This window comes from Zootermopsis nevadensis, unplaced genomic scaffold (genome assembly GCF_977971745.1).
Source record: "Zootermopsis nevadensis isolate Lab colony 2312 unplaced genomic scaffold, Znev_1.0 Znev_ptg000022l, whole genome shotgun sequence".
Classification (NCBI taxonomy): Eukaryota; Metazoa; Arthropoda; class Insecta; order Blattodea; family Termopsidae; genus Zootermopsis; species Zootermopsis nevadensis.
The window spans coordinates 11161946-11187121 of NW_028259154.1; the positions used below are offsets into that span (position 1 = coordinate 11161946).

Genomic DNA, 25176 nt, shown 5'->3' on the forward strand with positions numbered 1-25176 from the left:
ACAAAGTATTGATAATTAATTGCATCCGATTCTGCGACGTATGGTTAAATGTTCAAGGACGTGCTCTATCGAAAGCTTTCATTTTTTCCATTCTGTGATACTGCGACCCCGGGTGACAAGGTCGCGTTACAAATTGGGACCGGAAGCGAGCTCGGGTTACATAACTTTAGTGAGTAACAGGAAGATAATAATAATTATGCAGCGTCGTGATGAATGAACAATATCTTCAGGATCTCTTTGAATAACTGTCTGCCATGGCATTCACAGAAACAAACCCTGAAGTAAGTTCAGTTCCAATTCACATCTAAAATCTGCTTCAAAATTATACATTTTAAATTATCGATATATCGTCCCCTCGATCTTCACAATGCTTGCTCTGAGACAGGTTTATGTATTAAAACTCTATATACATTTCTTGTTTTCTCCACTCACATAATTTTGATTTCCTCAATTAAACTGCCATAACATTTTCCTAATTCAAGATCCACTAGTAAAATACCGTTCCACAACAATACCCAACAGCAGATAAACTAGTAGGTCTGTTTGTTAATTTGTTTTGAAAAACTGAAAACTTTCTGAATTGGTTTCCTGTAACTCTCTGATTGAACAGACTTTAAAGTAATTTTAAATTAAAAAAAAAAATTAAAATTAAAACCCTCAATCTCCCCAAGTCATACCTACAGCCCTTTGGAATGAGTTTACCTGTTGCCTTATTTCCAAGTAAAATTTAGTTTCGCATCAAGGGATGAGCAAACAGAAGTTAGGTTAGAATACTAAATGCTGAGAAGAATATTTAAATCTAGGAAGACGAAATAAAAGAGTAACTTAAGAAAATGTCATAATTTGTATTCTCTGCATTCACAGTTACAAAGAGAGACTACAAGACAGGACACACAGCACGAACGCGAGAATTGAGATATTACATAAAGTTCTGTTTTCTTAACTCCATAGACCAGTTGGCCTTGAGAAGCAGTGCGTCAGGTAGGTAAGAAATTTCCGGTCTTTCCTGAACTCGAAGGTTTATCACAAGAGCAACCACTGACCTCAATCCTGACTCAGATTGCAACTTCATCGCTCTATCGGTCTCAAAACGTTTTTAGCGTCTCCTTCGCCTGTCACGCAGTGATGAGTTCAATCTACGTTCGGCCATCTTTCTTTCTTCACATGGGTTTCCGGTCACGTACCTACCTCATCTTCACTGCCGCTATAATAGTTTGCATGATCGGTTTAACAAATATTGTGTATAATGGGGGAATAACACACGAAAAATTGAATCAATATGCATAGTTACTTGCTAATACGGGGCGTGCTGGTGTTTATTGGACTGAAGTTGGCGTTCCTGGCCGAAAGATGTCAGTGCGATCGAACTACAAAGAATGAATGTTGGAGAGGGGCACAAAAGACTTAGTGGAACTTCCATTTCGCGTTTAAATTTCAGGCAACTCATACATGAAATGGTAAACATAAAAAAAATCGATAAAGTCATCAGTCATCTAAAGGCCTTTTTTTCAGCGCTGGCAGGCAATCACCTGATATCTGTTCAGTGCGCCTGCGCGTGAGACAGGGACCTACGCCGCGATGAACAATTATTACCACGACAAAACGCGATGTGGAAACCCGCGAACGAGGCGGGTCATCTGCACTTTCATCAAAACACAAATCGTCCACAAAGCCCCAACAGTTGTTCTTTAACTTTATTTTTGTTTTGAAGAATTAGATATTTCGTAGTTGGTGGGTTTTGGAAAAGCAAATGAGATATAAGCTTCGACAAGTTCCTGCCAACTTCATAGAAGGAAAATTAAATTTTATCAATGCCTTTTCATGGCTTATAGTCAGAAGCGTCCCTAGAGGGGATTGGAGCTCGGGGCGAAGCGGTCAGAAAAAAAAAGCCCGTAAACTGCAAGTTTAATATTACAAGGGCCAAACCTTACATTTATTAAAGAGTATATTCTTATCTGTTCTAAGATTACAATAAGATTAAAATATTTAAATATGGTTCTTGGACACTTAAAGTGTAATGAGCGCGAAGTATTTCAATTTTCTTGATGTCAATAAGCTGATATCCCCCGAAGCGTGGGGCCCAGGTTCGCCCCCGTACTGGGACCAAAAATTTCGTCCAGTAACAGACGTGGTGACAAAGAATGTGTAACAATAATAAATCTCAAAATAATTTATTTCGTTAATAAGTTTTGAAAATCACCTGTTCATATGTTTCGAATATTTATCCCAACAAGGCAACTGAAAAAACACAACGAACTGTGAAATTCTGTTTCCTCACTGGGAACGTAAACTGATTCTCTATCCAATCCTGACATTCACAAAACTGCGAAGAACATTTCGGGCCGGAGTCTACCTGTCCTCCCACACCGGTCTCTTCCGGGTGCAATACGTTGAACCGTTCGCGTGGGAGACAACAGAGACACGTGCTCTGGTAAGGCACGGCGTTCCGAAAGACCAAAGGCCACATTAAACAACCAGCATGAGGAAGATGCTTGTTTTTATTGCATTGTAGTGCCTTGTAGAAGTTTACCAACGTTTCACGGGCCCTGATGATGGAGGCAGTATGAACCTCTGAAAAGTTCGTAAACTTCTACCAGACTACACAGCGCAACAACCCAGAATACAGAAATCTTCATACTCATCGCCCTGATGATGGAGGCAGTATGACCTCTGAAACGTTGGTTAACATCGACCAGACTACACAGCGCAACAACCCAGAAGACAGAAATCTTCATACTCATCGCCCTGATGATGGAGGCAGTATGACCTCTGAAACGTTGGTTAACATCGACCAGACTACACAGCGCAACAACCCAGAAGACAGAAATCTTCATACTCATCGCCCTGATGACGGAGGCAGTATGACCTCTGAAACGTTGGTAAACATCGACCAGACTACACAGCGCAACAACCCAGAAGACGGAAATCTTCATACTCTGATGACGGAGGCAGTATGACCCCTGAAACGTTGGTAAACATCGACCAGACTACACAGCGCAACAACCCAAAAGACAGAAATCTTCATACTCTGATGATGGAGGCAGTATGACCTCTCAAACGTTGGTTAACATCGACCAGACTACACAGCGCAACAACCCAGAAGACAGAAAGCTTCATACTCTGATGATGGAGGCAGTATGACCTCTGAAACGTTGGTAAGCATCCACCAGACTACACAGCGCAACAACCCAGAAGACAGAAATCTTCATACTCATCGCCCTGATGACGGAGGCAGTATGACCTCTGAAACGTTGGTTAACATCGACCAGACTACACAGCGCAACAACCCAGAAGACAGAAATCTTCATACTCTGATGACGGAGGCAGTATGACCCCTGAAACGTTGGTAAACATCGACCAGACTACACAGCGCAACAACCCAGAAGACAGAAATCTTCATACTCTGATGACGGAAGCAGTATGACCCCTGAAACGTTGGTAAACATCGACCAGACTACACAGCGCAACAACCCAGAAGACAGAAATCTTCATACTCTGATGACGGAGGCAGTATGACCCCTGAAACGTTGGTAAACATCGACCAGACTACACAGCGCAACAACCCAGAAGACAGAAATCTTCATACTCTGATGACGGAAGCAGTATGACTCCTGAAACGTTGGTAAACATCGACCAGACTACACAGCGCAACAACCCAGAAGACAGAAATCTTCATACTCTGATGACGGAAGCAGTATGACCCCTGAAACGTTGGTAAACATCGACCAGATTACACAGCGCAACAACCCAGAAGACAGAAATCTTCATACTCTGATGACGGAGGCAGTATGACCCCTGAAACGTTGGTAAACATCGACCAGATTACACAGCGCAACAACCCAGAAGACAGAAATCTTCATACTCTGACGACGGAAGCAGTATGACCCCTGAAACGTTGGTAAACATCGACCAGACTACACAGCGCAACAACCCAGAAGACAGAAATCTTCATACTCTGATGACGGAAGCAGTATGACCCCTGAAACGTTGGTTAACATCGACCAGACTACACAGCGCAACAACCCAGAAGACAGAAATCTTCATACTCTGATGATGGAGGCAGTATGACCTCTGAAACGTTGGTAAACATCGACCAGACTACACAGCGCAACAACCCAGAAGACAGAAATCTTCATACTCTGATGACGGAGGCAGTATGACCTCTGAAACGTTGGTAAACATCGACCAGACTACACAGCGCAACAACCCAGAAGACAGAAATCTTCATACTCTGATGATGGAGGCAGTATGACCTCTGAAACGTTGGTAAACATCGACCAGACTACACAGCGCAACAACCCAGAAGACAGAAATCTTCATACTCTAATGACGGAGGCAGTATGACCTCTGAAACGTTGGTAAACATCGACCAGACTACACAGCGCAACAACCCAGAAGACAGAAATCTTCATACTCTGATGACGGAGGCAGTATGACCTCTGAAACGTTGGTAAACATCGACCAGACTACACAGCGCAACAACCCAGAAGACAGAAATCTTCATACTCTGATGATGGAGGCAGTATGACCTCTGAAACGTTGGTAAACATCGACCAGACTACACAGCGCAACAACCCAGAAGACAGAAATCTTCATACTCTGATGATGGAGGCAGTATGACCTCTGAAACGTTGGTTAACATCGACCAGACTACACAGCGCAACAACAACCCAGAAGACAGAAATCTTCATACTCTGATGACGGAGGCAGTATGACCTCTGAAACGTTGGTAAACATCGACCAGACTACACAGCGCAACAACCCAGAAGACAGAAATCTTCATACTCTGATGATGGAGGCAGTATGACCTCTGAAACGTTGGTAAACATCGACCAGACTACACAGCGCAACAACCCAGAAGACAGAAATCTTCATACTCTGATGATGGAGGCAGTATGACCTCTGAAACGTTGGTTAACATCGACCAGACTACACAGCGCAACAACAACCCAGAAGACAGAAATCTTCATACTCATCGCCCTGATGACGGAGGCAGTATGACCTCTGAAACGTTGGTTAACATCGACCAGACTACACAGCGCAACAACCCAGAAGACGGAAATCTTCATACTTATCGCCCTGATGACAGAGGCAGTATGACCTCTGAAACGTTGGTAAACATCTACCAGACTACACTTCGCTACAACCCAGAAGACAGAAATCTTCATACTCACCGCTGTGAAAACCTCAAATCCTACTCAGAAGCTATTGAAAAGTTTCCAAAACTTCGCATTCATTTTTAATCTGTCCTTCAAAGCATTACAAATGAACTAAAAATGTTAATCGTAACACTGGAAGTACGGCATTAGAACACATAGACTGGATTCATTTGTTTGGGGATAGCTTCTAGTGGCGAACTCTTGTGACCGCAGTCGTAAATTTTCATGTTTAATAAAAGGTGAATAATGTTTTGCGTAGTTGAGTAACTTTTAGCTTACGAAGAAGCCTGTTCCGTGCAGTTACAGAACTTTTCACGCGAAATGGCGGCCGAGCCCGGTTCTGATCTTTGTTGAGTGACCAACAGCAAAGTAAGTCTGTAAGAACCATCACTGATACCACGTGATAGCAGCATTTGCAGCGGAAAAGGAGTTGATTCGCGTAGCTAAGGTCGCAAGTTTACGAATATTTTATTCTTTGTAAACAAAAATATATTCAAAAAAAACCCACATTTACTGGAAGCCAACGTTCCACAAAGTCACATTTGGCACCACTGTTTAGCTTTGTTTCTCTCAGAAGAATGAGATGGGCGGGGCATGTAGCCCGCATGGATGGGACAAGAGGTGTGCACCGGGTGTTGGTTGGGAAGCCTGAGGGGTAGAGACCGCTGGGGAGACCTAGGCGTAGATGAGAGGATAATCTCTATAGGAGAGAGGAGTTGAAGGAGACTGGATTTTGTTGGCCCAGGACAGGGATCGGTGGAGAGCTCTTGTTAGTTCGGTGATGAACCTTCGGGTTCGGTAAGCCATCCAATTAGTTAGTCAGTCAGTCAGTCAGTCAGTCAGACAGTTAGTTAGTTGGTCAGTTAGTCAGTCAGTCAGTCAGTTAGTTAGTCAGTTAGTTAGCCAGTCAGTCAGTCAGTTAGTTAGTTAGTTAGTCAGTCAGTTAGTCAGTCAGTCAGTCAGTCAGTTAGTTAGTCAGTTAGTTAGTTAGTTAGTCAGTTAGTTAGTCAGTCAGTCAGTTAGTTAGTTAGTCAGTCATTAAGTCAGTTAGTCAGTCATTAAGTCAGTCAGTCAGTTAGTTAGTCAGTCAGTCAGTCAATCAGTCAGTCATTAAGTCAGTCAGTTAGTTAGTTAGTTAGTTAGTTAGTCAGTCCGTCAGTTAGTCAGTCCGTCAGTTAGTCAGTCATTAAGTTAGTCAGTCATTAAGTCAGTCAGTCATTAAGTCAGTTTGTTAGTCAGTTAGTTAGTTAGTCAGTCAGTTAGTTAGTCAGTCAGTCAGTTAGTTAGTTAGTCAGTCCGTCAGTTAGTCAGTCATTAAGTCAGTCATTAAGTCAGTCAGTCAGTTAGTTAGTCAGTCAGTCAGTCAATCAGTCAGTCATTAAGTCAGTCAGTTAGTTAGTTAGTTAGTCAGTCATTAAGTCAGTCATTAAGTCAGTCAGTCAGTTAGTTAGTCAGTCAGTCAGTCAATCAGTCAGTCATTAAGTCAGTCAGTTAGTTAGTTAGTTAGTCAGTCCGTCAGTTAGTCAGTCATTAAGTTAGTCAGTCATTAAGTCAGTCAGTTAGTTAGTTAGTTAGTTAGTTCATAGAGTCTATTTGGCATCACAACCCAGGACATCGTAAAGCGACCAACATGCATGTTTATTTTTTATTTATTTATTTAGTGATGATGTCAGTAGCTCAAAATATAGACCTATCATCGAATGATAGGTTGAATAAAATAATGAATTGGTAATAATATCGAAGGATCCGGTCGTGGTGTAATATGAGGTATCATCTCGTAATTTGAATGGAAGGACTGAGGAAAAACACGAAAAACCTCACTCAGGATAGTTGGACTCCGGACAAAAACATGTTCTGGACAAGTTGGTAGCAGATTAATTCGAAAAATGCTTTCTACTCTTCAGTCTAAAATCTGTCGAAAATCCTGAATGTCAAAATATGTAAAACTGTAATTTCACCTGATGATTCAGATGATTGGAAACTGTTAACTTATTCTGTGGGACGAATACAGATACTGGGTGTTTAAGAACAAAGTACCAACGAGAATATATGGACCCAGGAGAGACTGAATAACATAAGACTGAGGAAAATCACTCTCTGCGTGACTCTACAGTCCTTGAAGGACCTTGGCCTACTCACATATGGAACGTTTCTTAGTTTATTTGGACATTTGGTAAGACGCCCTGGACGAGTGATCAGCCCGTCGTAAGAGACACACAGGATAGCACAACGCGGACAAATATCCATGCCTTGAGCGGGATTTGAACCCATGATTACAGTGTCCCAGCGAACAAGGCCACCGTGGTCGGCAAAGTTTTTTAATGAACTCAATCAATATTTCTACCAAGAACTCTTTAAATGTAATAAAAACATTAATTTACACGATACTGTTCGTTGTTTTTTTATTTTGGCTTGTTCAAATTGGCGATAAATCGATACTATACTCTGAAAGAGTAGATAATCGATATTATGTTTTCACTGTTCACTGATATTATACACAATAAAAGAAAATTAGACAGACCTCTAAGCTTTTTAAATGGGCATCAAAGTCGTACTATGACACAACTGAATTAATAGGATAAAACAAATTTGTTTTTAGCGCAGTCTGAACTCGACCTGGATATTTTTATTCTATTTTTTGCTCATTGAAGTCTTATGACTTACTGCCATAAGATTACATAAAGCAAATCGTATATTCTTATGTAAAGTGGTCGTTAACATTATCAGATCTACAGAACGTCCGAAAAAGATCGAGACACGTTATAATACGAAATATTAACCTTGTCAGTCGGTTGTTCAACTACGTCACAAAGCTAACGGTAGCCATTTTGAACACCTACACAAAATTCGATAAATCACTTAGTACCAATGTTGACGTAAGTAATTATTTAGTTAACTAAAATGTATTTATTTCAATCATTAAATGTGTATACATCTTTTTTGAACACTCTATATACTATGAAAATGTGACTGTAGGGCAATATGCAGAACACGTCGGGAAAATGCAAAAATAAATATAAGAATCAGTCCGATGTAATTTTCATTTGTACATTTAGTAGCCATTCTTATGCCTGTTTTCGTGTACTATCTGTAAATGACGTAAGAGATCAAAATATAACACGAAAAAGTATAAGAAACACAGTCCAAACGTACAACATGAAACCTACATAGCATGAACAAAACCAGAATGAATTCTACTCATAAGTAATATAATAAAATACCCATAAAGGAAATGTACGACTAATATTAATTAAAAAAATTACGATGACCTTGAAAAAAAACAATGGCTACTTAAGCACATCTAAATGAGTAAATAATCTTTAAATTGTAATTTGTCATAAATGTAGAGCAGTCTGTAGTTAACATAGTACGTATCCATATACTGACACAAACATGGACAAAGAAATATTTTTTTGATTTTAAATACATTAATAAGGAATAGGGAAAATATTATAATTAATAACTTGTATTGGGCAAGGCCGTGGTCTAGGCAACACGGAGTTTTCCTCCGGGGGCTTCCCCGGTTTCTCTGTGGCATCCCAACAATTACTCCATTCACACACAGAAGAAGGCAATGGCAAACCACTTCTGGATCATCTGCCAAGAACGTATATGAACAGGTCCCAGTCCGAGAAAAGGATGGAAGGATCCTGTTCATATGGACCTGTCGTCAGACAGAACACTAAATAAAATAAAATAAAATAAAGGGAAAATATATGCCGCCATCTAGAATATAGTGTAGAGAGATTTAGTCGAGCTAAATAAATTCATAATTATTTCTACATAGCTCCCACAAAAACATCTGCTATAGCATAACGCGGCAAATTTTATTTGAAAATTTTTGAATTTAGACGAATAATTTCAGGCAACAGATGCATATTCTAGTTTTGGTCGTACAAGGGCGGTTTCAAAAAAACTTAGGCTATAAGCCGTCGAAAAGGAATGTAAATCATAATAAATCAAATCCAAAATTACTAAACCTTCAGAAAATGTGGAGTCAACGTTGTGTTGAAAACAGAGCTTACGGCCCAACAGAACTCCAAAATCTTTGACACGCTGGAAACCTAAGATAATAAATTTTATTGCACAGTTTATGATCAAAGTCAATAGTAATGGTTTTAAGACTAAAGGGTAGATATAATAACGTTTTACCAACACTAATAATCACCCCTTTTTGAAAACACCAAATTTTTACAGAATTAATGTCAACCTTCAAATGTTATAGTCATGAAGATTATTAATAATACGATATTATTTTAAAGTTATAAAAATTACCTAGAATTATAAAGCAAGGGTCCCTGTGGAAAAATTCTGGTAAAGTTACAGTATGATGATGATAGTGACAATCTCCTAATAATGTATACGCCTAATCGACATTGTCCATCGCGTTATTCATGCTATTTTTTTTTATTTAGTGTTCTGTCTGACGACAGGTCCATATGAACAGGATCCTTCCATCCTTTTCTCGGACTGGGACCTGTTCATATACGTTCTTGGCAGATGACCCAGAAGTGGTTTGCCATTGCCTTCTTCTGTGTGTGAATGGAGTAATTGTTTGGATGCCACGGAGAGACCGGGGAAGCCCCCGGAGGAAAACTCCGTGTTGCCTAGACCACGGCCTTGCCCAACACAAGTTATAAATTCGAACCCGAGACCCCAGGATTACAAGGCCAGCGTTCTAACCGCTAGACCACCTCATCTTAATATTATTTAGTGTTCTGTCTGACGACAGGTCCATATGAACAGGATCCTTCCATCCTTTTCTAGGACTGGGACCTGTTCATATACGTTCTTGGCAGATGATCCAGAAGTGGTTTGCCATTGCCTTCTTCTGTGTGTGAATGGAGAAACCGGGGAAGCCCCCGGAGGAAAACTCCGTGATGCCTAGACCACGGTCTTGCCCAACACAAGTTATAAACTCTGATAACACGAAATGTAAGCGAGGTTATGGTGGCACCTATGGAAGAGTCTGGCAAATTCTGAGTTTGGCAGAAATTTCGTTTCCGTCGCTGTAAAGTTATTTTATTATTTTATGTCAACTTGAAAGACAGAGCTAAAATAAACTCTAAAATTCCACACTAAAAAAAGTTTAATTCACGTCAAATTTGACGGGTTATGCGCTAGGGTAATAATAATAATAATAACAATTAGTAGCTCTGTGTATTAGCTTCATCGTATTCGAATATCAAAATTTATTCTCAGCATTATCGCTCTCATATTATCAACCCCATAAATGAATATGATAAAATCCTATCAACTCTTTTCCTCATAGAAGCAATGCATTTATTTCGTAAGTATAATATCAATAAAGGAAAATATTACCATTCCGTTGCTGTGGTACTTCGAGTAGGAAGAAACGTTCTAGAGTCTCAGTTTAAAATGAAAAAGCCATTTTCTCAGCTGTGATTAACCAGCTACCATCTCGTACGAAATCCAACTCACAGATGGCTCTGCCATCCTCCCTCTTGGTTAATCATTTGAAGCCGGAGTTAATTTAAATAATATTTAAGAATACATCACTTCTCCATTACAAACATGGATCATTGGTTGATACTGTCTAAGGAGAAATACACGTTTACACTGACAATAATAATCGTAAGAAATCCATAAGTACAAAATGCATAGTTATTGATTGTTAAAGTTGGTGGCACTGGGCGCATTAAATGGACAATTTGATTTCTGAATAACGACTTTTCACACGTACATAAAATTGCGAACATAAATTTAGTCTGATTTATTTTCAGATCTGGCGAACACCGACATCAGCTGAACCAGATTACCAAAAGTACTAGGTGTCGAGTCCCGATGTGAACATTAATCAGTCCATGTATTCAGTTGGTATTTACGTGAGGTAAAAATGTTGGTATGATTGTGGATCAGAACAAGTTGTCTAACTGTGATATAGAAACACGAAAATTACCTTATGGGACACCTACCAAAAATGTCGGTGAAAGCAACAAGTTGTTGGAACACGTAGCAAGAACTGTAAATGTTTTTGTACTATTACAATGAATCTTGCATTACGGAAATACTATAAAGTTATAAAGAGTTTAAATGCTACAAAAATATGGAATTACTCGGGAAGCTGAATTAACTTAAAGAAAAAGAACAGCCCGTAGAATTTTGCTGCCAGGCTAACGGATGGTGTGTCAAAGCATCCTGGGAAACGCCATTAGCCTGGTATCGGCTCATGCATTATAGAAAGCGCGCGTTACCAGGCAACGCGAGGAATTGATCCTACAGCGGCAACAGCTGCTACAACATGGCGCCCGTCGCGTGAGAAGCACATCAAGTTGCTATCAGCTGGTCAAGAGACTGCCGCCATTGAACTATATCCTCACACCAGCTTTTTTCTCTCTTGATATTCAAGCGGTACTTTCCCAAAGATTTAACAACCAAAATGATGTAAGATTTGAGGTTTTCACGGCGATGAGTATAATTGGCGAAAATCAGTTACAAATATCGTTCTACTGTTGGGTTAACTGAATACAAAATGAAGACATGAGTGGGCAACGTAGCGTAGCTCTCAGGTCCAATGAGGAGAGCGCACAAAATTTTTGGTAGAATATCTCAATATACCTACTACGGTGGTCTAGCGGTTAGAACGCTGGCCTTGGAATCCTGGGGTCTCGGGTTCAAATTTATAACTTGTGTTGGGCAAGGCCGTGGTCTAGGCAACACGGAGTTTTCCTCCGGGGGCTTCCCCGGTTTCTCCATTCACACACAGAAGAAGGCAATGGCAAACCACTTCTGGATCATCTGCCAAGAACGTATATGAACAGGTCCCACTCCGAGAAAAGGATGGAAGGATCCTGTTCATATGGACCTGTCGTCAGACAGAACACTAAATAATATTAAGATGAGGTGGTCTAGCGGTTAGAACGCTGGCCTTGGAATCCTGGGGTCTCGGGTTCGAATTTATAACTTGTGTTGGGCAAGGCCGTGGTCTAGACAACACGGAGTTTTCCTCCGGGGGCTTCCCCGGTTTCTCCGTGGCATCCCAACAATTACTCCATTCACACACAGAAGAAGGCAATGGCAAACCACTTCTGGATCATCTTCCAAGAACGTATATGAACAGGTCCCAGTCCGAGAGAAGGATGGAAGGATCCTGTTCATATGGACCTGTCGTCAGACAGAACACTAAATAATATTAAGATGAGGTGGTCTAGCGGTTAGAACGCTGGCGTTGTAATCCTGGGGTCTCGGGTTCGATTCCCGGCGGTGCCCGAATTTATAACTTGTGTTGGGCAAGGCCGTGGTCTAGGCAATACGGAGTTTTTCTCCGTGGCATACCAACAATTACTCCATTCACACACAGAAGAAGGCAATGGCAAACCACTTCTGGATCATCTGCCAAGAACGTATATGAACAGGTCCCAGTCCGAGAAAAGGATGGAAGGATCCTGTTCATATAGACCTGTCGTCAGACAAAACACTAAAAGAAATTTTAAAAAAATCTCAATATAAGATATTATTTCGGAAACGTAGGTGTTGACTGGAATAAATGGATCGTAGATAAAATTGGTGTGGATTGAACTCATCTGGATCAGAACACGGTCCTTTAGCGGGGATGTTTAAGGCTGTAATAAAGTCTGAGTTCTAAAAACCAGGCAGTTTCTTTTTGGCAAGATGTATAACTACAAGCTTTTCAAGGAAGAATTTTTATTGTGAAGACAAGTCCCGCATCCAGGTCAGTCCATGTGGGATTTGTGTTGGATAAAATGGCACTGGAATATTTTTCTCTCTGAATCCTTCGGTTATTCCGCGGTATCATTTGACTGCTGATCCATTTTCACTCATGTATCATCTGGGAGGGAGAGGACAGCGGCCTCTTCGCAACGACACCGATAACAATTGAGTTAATAAAAAATGTTGAGGTTCTGTCAACACAACTAATGCATTATATTCCACATATAAAAATATATCATTCACACTATGTATCGGCGTATCGCAGATATGTTTGTTTCTTTGTCATCAGTCTTCCGACTGGTTTGATATGGTCCTCCATTTTCGCCTAATCATACATCAAACACCATTTACTAAACTAGAGAGTTATATATTATATAACACATTACTCGTTTTGATGTAAATAAACACAACAGGATGCGACAATTTAAGATTAACCACGGAATTAATCAACTCTTTAAGGTCCAGTGGTTACTGGACCACCTGCTTTAATAATCAATAACTCTACATTTCGCGTTTGCGGGGTTTCGTTTCATTCTCTGCGTAAACAGCGATTATTTCTGCAAACAGCGTTGACCACTTGATCTTAGCAATGGAGACGTCTTGTGTTTTATTTTCAACACGGTCCAGTAGAACTCTCCGGTGGTCACCCTCACGCTACGGCCGTTTTAACTCCAGTACCAATTGAATATTAGGCTTGGCAAGCCAAAGAACCAGTCTAAATACAGTGGTGGTCAGAGTAATAAGTTAGGAAACATATACATAGCGTAACAAATCTGTAACTTTAGTCACAATTTGATCTTTTCGAATTGTTCTAGTGGCTTCTGGCTTATGCGTTATCAATCTGTTCTACATTTTCGTCCGGAATCTGTATCGCTTGGTCACAACGTCATCGTGGGGATTCCCCACGTGATTGCGCAATGATTGGAGACTCCTCACGCATGGGCGTACGCGCTTTGCGGTAACGCTGTTTGTTGTTGTCGATTCTAACTTAAATTATAATCTGTCGACAAATTTTTAACAAGACTTCCAAGGTCAAACTTAATGACGTGAATAGGCGAAGTGTTTCAATTTGCGAACGTCCTCGAAATTGAAACCCAATCATTCATTCCGTTCGTCGCCTTTCACTTTACTGACAACTATTTAGGCTCCCGCTAATACATTTATCCGGTTCATTAAAGCCGCGAAACAAAATCCCTCTCGAGCAACTGCTCGGATAGTCGAGATGTTCGACGTATTTTATGGAACCCGAAGGCTCGACACCTTTTTATACCGTCATTGGACCACTCCTAATCCTCACACACTACTAATTTCAGTTCATGGTCTCCTTTCTATGCTTACATCTTACAAGTGATATATTTTTCAGGTATTCCGCCTAAGTTCTGTAAGTATGTTTCGTCCCTATCTGCGTGCTAAGTGTCCTGCTCATCTCTTCTTGTCATTTTCCATTACACGTGTCGTACCAGAGTTCCCACCGAGCTTGAAGGTCAATCTAACATTTCATAACACGTAGCCTGTTTTAAGGTGACTAGATTTCTGACATCGTTCAAACCCCCCCCCCCTCCCAGGGGTTAGAAGACTGACCCTTGTCGGCTGTCACCTATCCTTTGTATCTTATGGTTTTCTCGTCTCCTCGTTTCCCGGATATCCATTTTAAGATCGTCTTCCCATCTAGTCCTAGGACTTCTGAGTGGTTTTCCAACCAAATTGTGTATGCATTTCCCATCTCCGCCACTATCTGCCCTGCCTAACTTATATTTTGTTTATTTTCTTACTGTTTATTTTCAAAAAAAAAACCTCTCACATAAAGATTTCCAACATTTAAAATTCCTAATTTTATACACATTTTCCGTTCCTTACGTCGCCCCAAAGCATCCCTCCTAGTCCTTACCATTTCTTAAAGTGCTGGTTTATATATTGGGGAGCTCTGGCAAAATTGGAGAAGCACCTCTTGTCGGCTGTCCGCGTCATTTGCACTAAGTTAATAACGAGAAATGTGCTATTCTGCACGACCTCAAAGTCTTTTGAACATCCTACAAGCGATGATAACTAAAGAACGGATGAGGTAAGTGGGATGGACATTCAGGTACTGCTATCTGGTGGCCAAAGTGGGAACTATCGAACGTAGACTGAACAGAAAACACGAGGATATTATTATGTGTATGCCAGGACGGCATACACTTTCAGAGCTTGTTCAATAAAGTAAGAACTTCAGTCCATATCTGGAGGCCGTCTCACTGTCCGCAACCTGACGATGCGCCAAGCTATGGTGACAAGCGACCCGACCTGCGCAGATGGAGTTCCGGAAATAAGAGATAGAAGACATGTAGCTGTAGCGAACGAGTGTCGAAGAAACATCAATAATTAAGAAACGGAAACATGATGCATTGCGTAACACAAATATGGCGTACCCAATTCTCCGTGTTTAAAGTCTGTCACTGAATTTTGAAACATTCTGAAACCACAAATCGAACCTCGAACTATCGATAATCGTCCCAGTACGAACGTTAGTTTGAGTCGAAAAATCTGAACGAAAGAGGCCGTTTGTTTGAAAGTCCTAGGCGTATAATGGAGGATAATATTAAAATGGATCTGAGAATGTAAGATGTAACTATAAATTGGCTCATGATTAAAAAAATACAGCAAGGTAGTAAATTTTCGTTTTTTAATGAAAGGATGGGCATTTCTTAACAGCCTATCGAGAAGGATTCTGTGGTTCTGACTTCAAATTATATCAAAAAATAGTGTGGGAAAAAAATTTATACAATAAAACATTCAAAAATGGCTGAGCCATCATAAATAATTTTAACAAACAAAAAAATAAATTTATATTTTGGACGAGATTCTACTACAGTTCTTTCAAGATAACGTCGGGGTTGTCGTTTGAAATAGGCCACGACCGTTTCTGTCCCCCTATTTTCCAGTTGAATCATGCAATCATCTCAATGGACAGATCGAAACAGTTTATTGGTCAGGATTTTAAGCATGTCAGCTCGGAAAAAAATTGTCCGTCTCACAAAATGTTCCCTGCAGAAAAATCCTGGGACTGTACCGTGAATTTCCTTTGCTTAACCAATCCTGCAGGATATTTCAGCGAATTGGTCTCGCTTCTATTGTTCACACCGATCTTTATTTAATACGTTTCTCTTGAATCCTGGCCAGCTACTGAGATAAAAATACATTCGAATGCACAACAAACGTCAAGGAGAGAGAGAAAACAGCTCACGCGAAAATCACTGTAATCAAGATGGCTGCTGTCTTATGCGTTGTTGCGCCGTGTACTGGCGTTTTAAAGGTACTTGCTGCCTCCATCATCGGGGAGCTCGCCTTGGTGATTGACAATATGACAATCGTCTTTATGCATCAGACCTCATATTTACATAAATTCTAACCTCTGAACAGTCGTACCAACATCACGGTTTGACAGTTTAGCAGCAGTCGGTCAATATCTCAGGTTATACAGCGCCAAGTGTCAAACTGTAGAATTAATATTACAGTATGAAACCGCAGTAACGTGGAAACAAAATTCAAATTCATATTTTGATGTGATATTACGACATTTGTCTGGAGTGAATGAGAATATTCCAGTCCGAATAATCGGTAACTCTGAGAAGAAAATTTTAAAAAAAATTGACTTTCGGAATACACGACAGACGTGCCAACAGCTGAACTGTAACACTCAGCATAATTCTTTTACGTTGGAGACTCAAAAGATTTTCCCGCTACAACAAATTTCTCTCTCGCCACCTCAATCCAATCAAACATTACCGCTACTTCCATAACACGTACAACTTGAGGTTTAAATATGACTGTAGTCTAGCCGGAAGGGGGTCCTAGGGTGCCCCCACTGGCACGTCTATTAACAAAAGTGGTATCAGACATAGTCGAAGTAGCCTGAGAGTGCCCGAGTCGTGTCCCTCTATACAAATAAGTCTAAAATGTTATATATCATATGTTCTCAGCAGCGTTATTTGTCATGACAGTCGAGCTGGTAATGTTGCACTGGAATACGCGCTGCTACCTTACCCTGGTCGGCGTCATCCAGACGCTAACGTGTTTCGACGATTGGAGGAGTGTCTCAGTGAAAGAAGAGGTGTAACATCAAAACGCTGAGGATGAGCTCTATTTACACAACATTCTGAAGACAGACGAAGAGTGTGTTACGCGTGAGGGCGTGTTCAACGTCCACAACAGTCACCTCTGGGCACGGGATAATCCTCATGGCATCCACAAACGTGGATATCAAGTTCGCTTCGGCGTCAGCTTTTGGGTAGGAATCGTCGTGGACATTGTTATGGGCCATCTGCTACCTACAGACTGCCTGATTTTATGGAAACTGGTCTACCGGAGCTGTTTGAAGATATTCCTCCAGCTGTAAGGCATTTGTTTCATCTGTACGAAGCCCTATAGCTTTGTCTGCTTTGTTTCAAACACCCATGTTCAAAAAGTTAATTAAACACAAGGAATGTGAGTTAAGATTTTAAAATGTTTACTCTCTATAAACCTATGGATAGAAAAGCGAGTAGTAAATTATTCCTCAGCTAAAATCTCACCCTCATATGATGCAAACATAATCATAACCTCACTTATGAAAACCGAGTCATGACCATAAAAATTACGTTACTTGAGCTAACTTTCATTTCATTCATGCGCTTACAGATGTCAGCACTGTAGTGTCATTTCGAACTCGTGAACAACCTCGAACCCAATGTCCTCCAACAAAACAAGCGACGTCAGCTTTCACTCAGCGCCTGCTGGCGGCAGCTTGCCAGAACTTCGGCTGCCAAAGACAAAACCTGAACACCTGGTCCAATGAGTGACTGTGCACCTGTCCGACTCACATTACATCGAAAATGGTTCGAATACTTCCCCACGACTCTGATTCGGATCTTCAACGATAATTTTATCACAAAATTTCCAAATTATTATTGAACTGCGAAGCTGATAAAACCCTTTAGGTTTAACGAACAATGGAAATTCCTATTCATTTACACAACTCTAAATATTTAAGGAATAATATTACAAGATAACGAATAGGAGCTATATTACGTCTCCCCCCCCCCCAAACGCCTACATGGCGCATAACGGGATAGCTTTACTTTAATACTCCACAATAAGTTCTGTTTCTATTTATAAAGATTTCTTAAAACATCTGCATCTTAATATTTCTCTCACATCTCCCACGTTTTCGAGAAGTCTATAAATAGTGCCCGCTTCTTCGCACGAGTTGAATGCGAGCATAACACAGCAATTTGTAATGTGAGCCAGGCGGGGTTTCGAATCGGTAGCTTCTCCAATGAAAATTCTGAAAACTATTGCTGAACAAAGCAGTCGAGAGCACGCAATTGCGTCGTTTAATCTGATGGATGGAAGAACACACAAACAGTAGATCCCCACCGATTATCCAGGGGCGGATTAACCGGTGTCTATTAATTCAGAAATTCTGTTGTAAAGATTATAACGTTTAAAAATAAAAGGAACAAATACAACAATTATATCATTTAACGTATTAAAATATATCAATTTTTGCTAGAACCTGAAGTTTACGACAGTTGAACACTATTACTATCCGTAGAAATATTTTTTTAAATAGTTGGTATGTACTGTATTGAATTTTATTTAAAAAACTTTTTTTTTAGATCAATATGTACTCTTCAGCAAATTTCTCCAAATTTCATACCTACGTGTACAAGAAGGCGGGTAAAATTTTGGTTATTTAAAGACTTTTTGTAGGAACGAGACAGTCGTCCCCAAATATACAAATTTCGCCATAATTCCACAGCGTTATAATTTTGTCGAGACACGAACATACACTTATAAAAACTTCTACCTAAAGATGGCGGTGATGCGTTATTCCGAAACCTTGGTAAATGTCTATACGACAAGGTATCACAACCCAGAAATACACAACACACATTTACGCAGTTAAAACATTAGCCTGTGATTTGTTTATACCGAAATATAACAAAAGCATCTCCTTTCTTCAGACCTTTATAAATTTTAAATGCAAATAAATATCCGACAGGTGTTTTCCCCCTCGATTTGCTGCAGAATCAGCTGACAACTATGGAATATACCAGGGCAAGTCAGAAAGTTTCTGCAATGATTTATTTTACAGCTTCTTATGTTGGCTGCACTGTCTATTTTGCGTATGTGTGCTGTTTTACGTACAATTCCCGCTACAGATCATCAGCTTGTTGCTTCCATATTTAAATCTCAAATTTTGCTGCTACAGACAAGAGCAATCTAGGCTAGGAAATAATTCTTGCAGAAAACTGCCTGAAATATACAAATCCTTCAGTACCTTTTGTCGGGATCTGCTTCATATCGAAACCAAGATCACTCGTCATTCGTCTCACTAACTCATCAACAATGGAAAGTAGCTTACTTACGGTAGTTACAAAACGCTGATTCACAGATATATCCGCACAGGTTGTCCAACTTTATGAAATAAAAGGTACCTACGTATTCGGGGACTAGGAAAACATTTGGCACGTTGAACCACGACAAAGGCGAAGTGTAGCGTGGATCACGGCAGTTACTACAGGCACGCTGAGCTGTTAAAATGAAATGTTGGCCCGACTTACCGAGAGTGTCGTTGTTAGCATCATTGGAGGGTACGCCTGCCTCCTGACCAGTCACGCGGCGGAAGCCGTGAGGGATTTCAGTACTCCAGTTCCAGGCGCAAGTAGTCTCGAAGTCACAACTCGTCTCAGATACGTCGGGTTTTAAACTAGAGGCCTCAAGCACGAGCACAACTAGCGCCAGGACCAACAGCATCATTCTGAAACACTGTCAGCATCCCTTCAGAAACAAAACACTGACTCACTGCGACGTCCCTAAATATTTAACAGAGCTTCATTATAACATATCGAAAAATGTAAAACAGGTCTCGCCATAGTGAGACAGCCTCAATATCATGACCCTAAAGAAAGGAACACAGCTTCAATGCGTCGCCATTAAATACAGGGTGATTCATAAAATTATACATAAATATAAGTATCGTGTTTTACTCCGAAAATCGAGCCACGGAAATTCTCCAAAAAGAGACGTCATTTTAGTAGCGAAATAATTTGATTTTAACATTCTAGCGTCTTAAAATTTGAATCGTTGTTGAAAATGTTCTCCGTTAGTTGAAATGCATAACTGAGTAATGTGATGTCAAGAATCCTCGTACGAGAACGTCAAACACTTGAATCTAACGCCAAAGCTCGTCCCATTTGTTGCCCGTATATTTTGCAATAATTATGCCCTAGATGGCCCCACGGGTAGAAGTCTGCAGGTGTGAGATCAGGAGATCGCGGAGGCTACAAGACCGATCAGGATTACAATTAGAAGGAGTCGTATAATGCATAAACCAAATATTCTGCCGCATTGCCAATGGTACATCATCCAGCAGCTGAGGTAATTGTCCCATTAAAGATGTAAACAGAAGGCCACTGACAGCCGAGGCGGCAGCTAGTTCGTCTCACGAGGAGATCGCCAATTATTCCCGTCCAACCATTAATTGTAAGCTGATGCCTCGTCGCTAGGCACTGTTGTCAAATCTCTCTAACAAAGTGGGCCTTTTGGTTTGATCTTAGGAGTAGAATACGGTCTACATACCCATCACATGTAATTAAGGATCTCTCTGTAATATCTACAAACCGAGGTTTAATACGTAAACGCAGAAAAAAAAAGTTGTTAGTGGAACCACGGTTCCGGATAATTTGACGTAAATACGTCTATACGGAAAGGAAGTTTATATATTGGCTTTATTCTAAATATTTCCTTTATACCCGCTTTACAATTGAGTAAAGTTTGATTAAGACTTTGCTTATTTAACTTGAATTAGTTACGCTTAAGATGGGTCTGTGGTAGCTGAATGTAATGTAAAGTTATTTATTTGTAGTGTTCTGTCTGACGACAGGTCCATATGAACAGGATCCTTCCATCCTTTTCTCGGACTGGGACCTGTTCATATACGTTCTTGGCAGATGATCCAGAAGTGGTTTGCCATTGCCTTCTTCTGTGTGTGAATGGAGTAATTGTTGGGATGCCACGGAGAAACCGGGGAAGCCCCCGGAGGAAAACTCCGTGTTGCCTAGACCACGGCCTTGCCCAACACAAGTTATAAATTCGAACCCGAGACCTCAGGATTACAAGGCCAGCGTTCTAACCGCTAGACCACCGTGGCCATAATGTAAAGTAATGTAAGGTAATGTAATGTAAGGTAACTATGTAGGTAACCATTGTTGTTTATTTGTTGATAAACAGATGACGTTTCCTAGGTAACATAACAATGAAGTTACACTATTTCGTAACACATTTTTGCCGAATGACACTGACCCTAAAATATAGACATATTTACGTCCAAAAAAATAGATGTCAAATGCAGACTTTATACGACGTTCCTCAAGATATAGACGTAGATTAGCAAAGAAATGCACAGCCGAAAGGTTGCATGACGGTCTTGAGATCTATAGTAGCCGTCAACAAATTTCGTGTTTCAAGGTCCCTTACCGTGCGGCTCTGTCAGCAGCACAGTGTTGCAACCTTTGCTATGCTCCGAGTCCTGGGCTGTCTTAACACGCCTAGGCTCCGCGATTCGAGTTGCAACGTTGCACGAGTCTCCCGTGACCTCGGACGTCACTTTAGATGCGCGCGAATGAAAATATAATGACAAACTGAAAGAAAGAATGAGAGAGAAAGGGAGAGGGTGTGAAACAGACGACAGAAGGCACGACGCCATTTTGTTTTATTACATTTTTTTTTTAAAAAAATTCGAGTCCGCTCAGTTACACTCTCTGTTGAATTTTGATTGACTGATTCAAGATTATTCGACCGCAATGCTTACTCATGAATGCCGCCATTACATTACATCGAATTCAACTTGAAGCAACAGCTCTGTCTGGTTCCCCTTTAAAATATTCTCTCAGCCAAAATTTTAACACATTTCTCAGCATCTGACGGAATTGTTAAACCGCCGATACTCAGTCGGCAGAACCTCGTTTGGTAAACGCAAAAGTGGATTTGGTGTCAACACAAAGTTTCGACGTTAGGAGAGTAGACCCCAGTCACGTGTGAATATATTCAAATAATTTCTAAGTCAAAATTAATGGAAGAAACTGTAAAGGTTTTAAAAATTAACTTCATCACATAAGATGGCTGTGTTAATTTCCATATTCTTATTTGTCAGTGTCGTTAAATGTGAGAAGTACCGGGAAGTGGATCTAGACCAGTATCGAAGTATTTCGGAGATGCTGAATCAATCTTGGTACATAAATACTGGTTTTGAGCCCAGTCTCTTCCCTTATTAAGTAATTAATGAATCAATTAGTGAACAAGCGGTAAATGATTTTAATAAATATTGCAGAAATGCATCGAAATAATTATATTATCATCCGAGGTCATACAATTTTCAGATACGGTAGATTATCCGAATGTATTTTCCTGGATAATCGAATGACCGAAAAATCCACATAAATAATATAATATAACAAATACGTAAGTTTATTTACAGATATACACTACTTAAATTTCTGAATAAAGAATTTTGTACAACATTTAACACAGTACAAACAAACATTCTTTAAAATAAGATTCCAAAGGATAATAATAACGTTTTATTATCGTAAAATTCAGCTTTTAGCAGCAACTGGTTTGTGTTAATGCGTTATATGGCGTCATTTTATCTATTTTTAAAAGTTTTAACTTTTACAATACATTTGCTAAATTATTTTTTTACAGACCACGGTTAAACCGGAGTCTAAGGTTAAATAAATTATTGAAAATAAGTAGATTAAATACAAATTATTTTTTTTTTCAAATCTATTAACAATGTAACCCGTTACTACACCTGGTTTGAACCGAGCAGATCTACTGAAAAGAATTCCTGCACAGGCTGCCATAATCAATGGATTCTTATCGGACCTCCGGACAATTAGCAACCGGATTTCCTGGAAACAGCGAGGCGCATAGCTACCACACCCCAATAGTATTCTGTACGTTTGCCCTTTTACCCACGTTCGTAGTTACGTTGGGCGGAGGACTGTAATTGTTGAAAGATCCGACACAGCTTCGCGAGATAGTTTAACAAAGTCACTGGCATTGATCTTGCAGGCTACATTGGGAGAAAATCAATGGTTGGCTATCTTATTATAAAACCACTGCACAAACAACGTTTTATGGTTGTGTATAATCTAAAAAAGGTTTCAATTAAAAATTATATCTCTTAACAAGAAACGTATTTTGGACAATAATTATTTGTGTGACGAGACGTTTACGAGAAACTGGATAAAGTGTGAATATGGCTGCCTTCTAGGTTGTTGGGCCGTGTAGTCTGAGAGCCTGTCGACGTTTCAGAACTGCTTGCTGCCTCCATCATGAGGGCGAAACGATCGCCCTGATGCTGCCTCCAAACACCCATTAAATATTATCGAAATTTATTTATAGTTTCGCTGATGAAACATGCAGGCACGCTATGACGTAGACCTTCATATCATGCGTTCATTTTATGCAAAACACGAATAAACTACAAGTGACACTCCTCATAAAGGGTTCGCGATTTTAATCTCGATCCAGTATAGCAGAACTGACTGATGGCTTCCGCCATTTTCATAATTCAGTCCTGGCGAATGATGGTGCAATTTCTGGAAACATCTTTCTCAATTCAGCGTTATTCCATAAACTTACAGTCACTTCCCTTGAATTCAATGTCGGACAAAAATGAAACTCACCTCTCATTTTTGTTGATATCCTCTCACAGTTCATAATCATCCTGTGATTTCCAATTCGACGCTATGAAACTTAATCTGTTGACACGTCAATAAATACGCCAACATAAAAGACACATCACAACGAAAAGCAGTCTAAATTACGCAGCTATCAAGCTTCGATTTGCTACTCGACCACTAAACTGGCTCCAGACACAAACACTATAAATTTCAGCACGGAAATATTTATCATGGAACTAGGTCCGCAGGGATCGGGTGACTGAGGCGTTGTTTACGTCTCCACAAGAGCCAAGGTTTAACGTTTCATACGCAACGAACCGGACATCACAACAAAAAGAAACTTATGTTGTTTCTTCTCTTTCAATACACAAAATACTTGTCTTTTCACGTAATGTAAAAGGCATCTCCCTTCATATCACTATCCACAAAGATGTCGTCCACGCGTTACCAACATCAACAACATTTATTTACCTGTAAATAAGTGACCCGTTTTAGGCTGGGGAAATTTGCTGCCGGCAACTTCACCCAACTCGATGTAACTCCATTACGAGATGGACCTGGTCACACGATACGTATTCAAGAACTTACAACTTATGCGGGGAGGGGAGGGGGTGGAGGAGAGACCGTTGACCTTGACAACCAAAACACACAGCCTTCATTTGTTTCCAGTGTCACAACTCAGTTCAGTGTGTGGCTTTGATCAGGCAAGATGGGTCTCACACTGGCCAAGTCGTTTGAAAGCAAGTCGTGTTCCCTTTTGGGCAAGTTCGCTTCAAAAATGTACAAATGTCATATCACTAAGCTTGTAAACGTTCACAATAAGAAATACCGTCAAAACAAATCACTTCTTTTCAGTGTTCTTCTCAATACCAGAAAAAGAAAGCAGCTGTTCTCACACAAAACAATAAACTGAATAGTCAAGTATCAGTACACAGTTTTAAAGTTGTTATTTAAGTCATTTCAAGTCAAATGAAAGTTATACTGGTTCTGCTCTACTCTAAACTTGAAAGTGACCTTTCAGTAGACATGAAAAGTACCTGAAACAATTCACATCTATCAAGTCGTATCGAGTTTTTGTTTTCAAGCAAATTATTTGTGGAGTGCCACTGTGCTTAGTAACAGCACGCCGGAAGATATAAGGCTCATTTTCTTACGTTCCCCCTCTTAATAGCTGAGAAAACTGTCCTAAAGGACATTGGGTAGTGCACATAAGGCGACAAAACTGCTCTCTAAAGATTTAATTTGTAACTAAATTCGAGTGTCACACAATATTTAATTCCCGAATAAAACATGATTCCATTTAAACGTCTAGTGAATAACTTAAAGACCTTGTTATGGAACGATTTGCTGATGGCTGATAATCGCGGTTCGTGGTTTCAAAAAAGACCGGGCTAGCTGCTGTACTGTGGGAACAAGAACGGCATTACTGCTAGAATTTTCTTTTCACAGGGGGGCTGCAACCCCAAAATCCCAAACACTTCTTTTAGGGGGTCATCTCAAAGAATTTGCGTCCGAAAATAATACCACAGCACAAACGAATTTAAAAACAAACAACGAAGATGCAATTTCAGGTATCGATCACAATTTTTCGTAGGGTTGCAAGGAATGCAGTT

At 40.2% G+C, this 25176-nt stretch overlaps 1 protein-coding gene across 5 annotated transcripts in view; it reads right to left on the reverse strand.

Moving 5' to 3' along the window:
- Alk (Anaplastic lymphoma kinase) overlaps positions 1-25176 on the reverse strand; it is a 51655-nt gene that overhangs the window by 25400 nt on the left and 1079 nt on the right. Inside the window, exons 1-2 of one of the 5 annotated variants that reach the window (XM_022080226.2) lie at positions 24035-24055; positions 19436-19640 (exon numbers count right to left, since the gene is read on the reverse strand). In XM_022080226.2, coding sequence (XP_021935918.1) covers positions 19436-19631 — 196 coding nt within the window. In that variant the 5' untranslated portion in view covers positions 19632-19640; positions 24035-24055. Of the gene's footprint in view, positions 1-19435; positions 19641-23566; positions 24012-24034; positions 24056-25176 lie in introns of those variants that run through there. The other 4 variants (XM_087353986.1, XM_087353984.1, XM_087353985.1 and 1 more) reach the window with 4 other exon arrangements.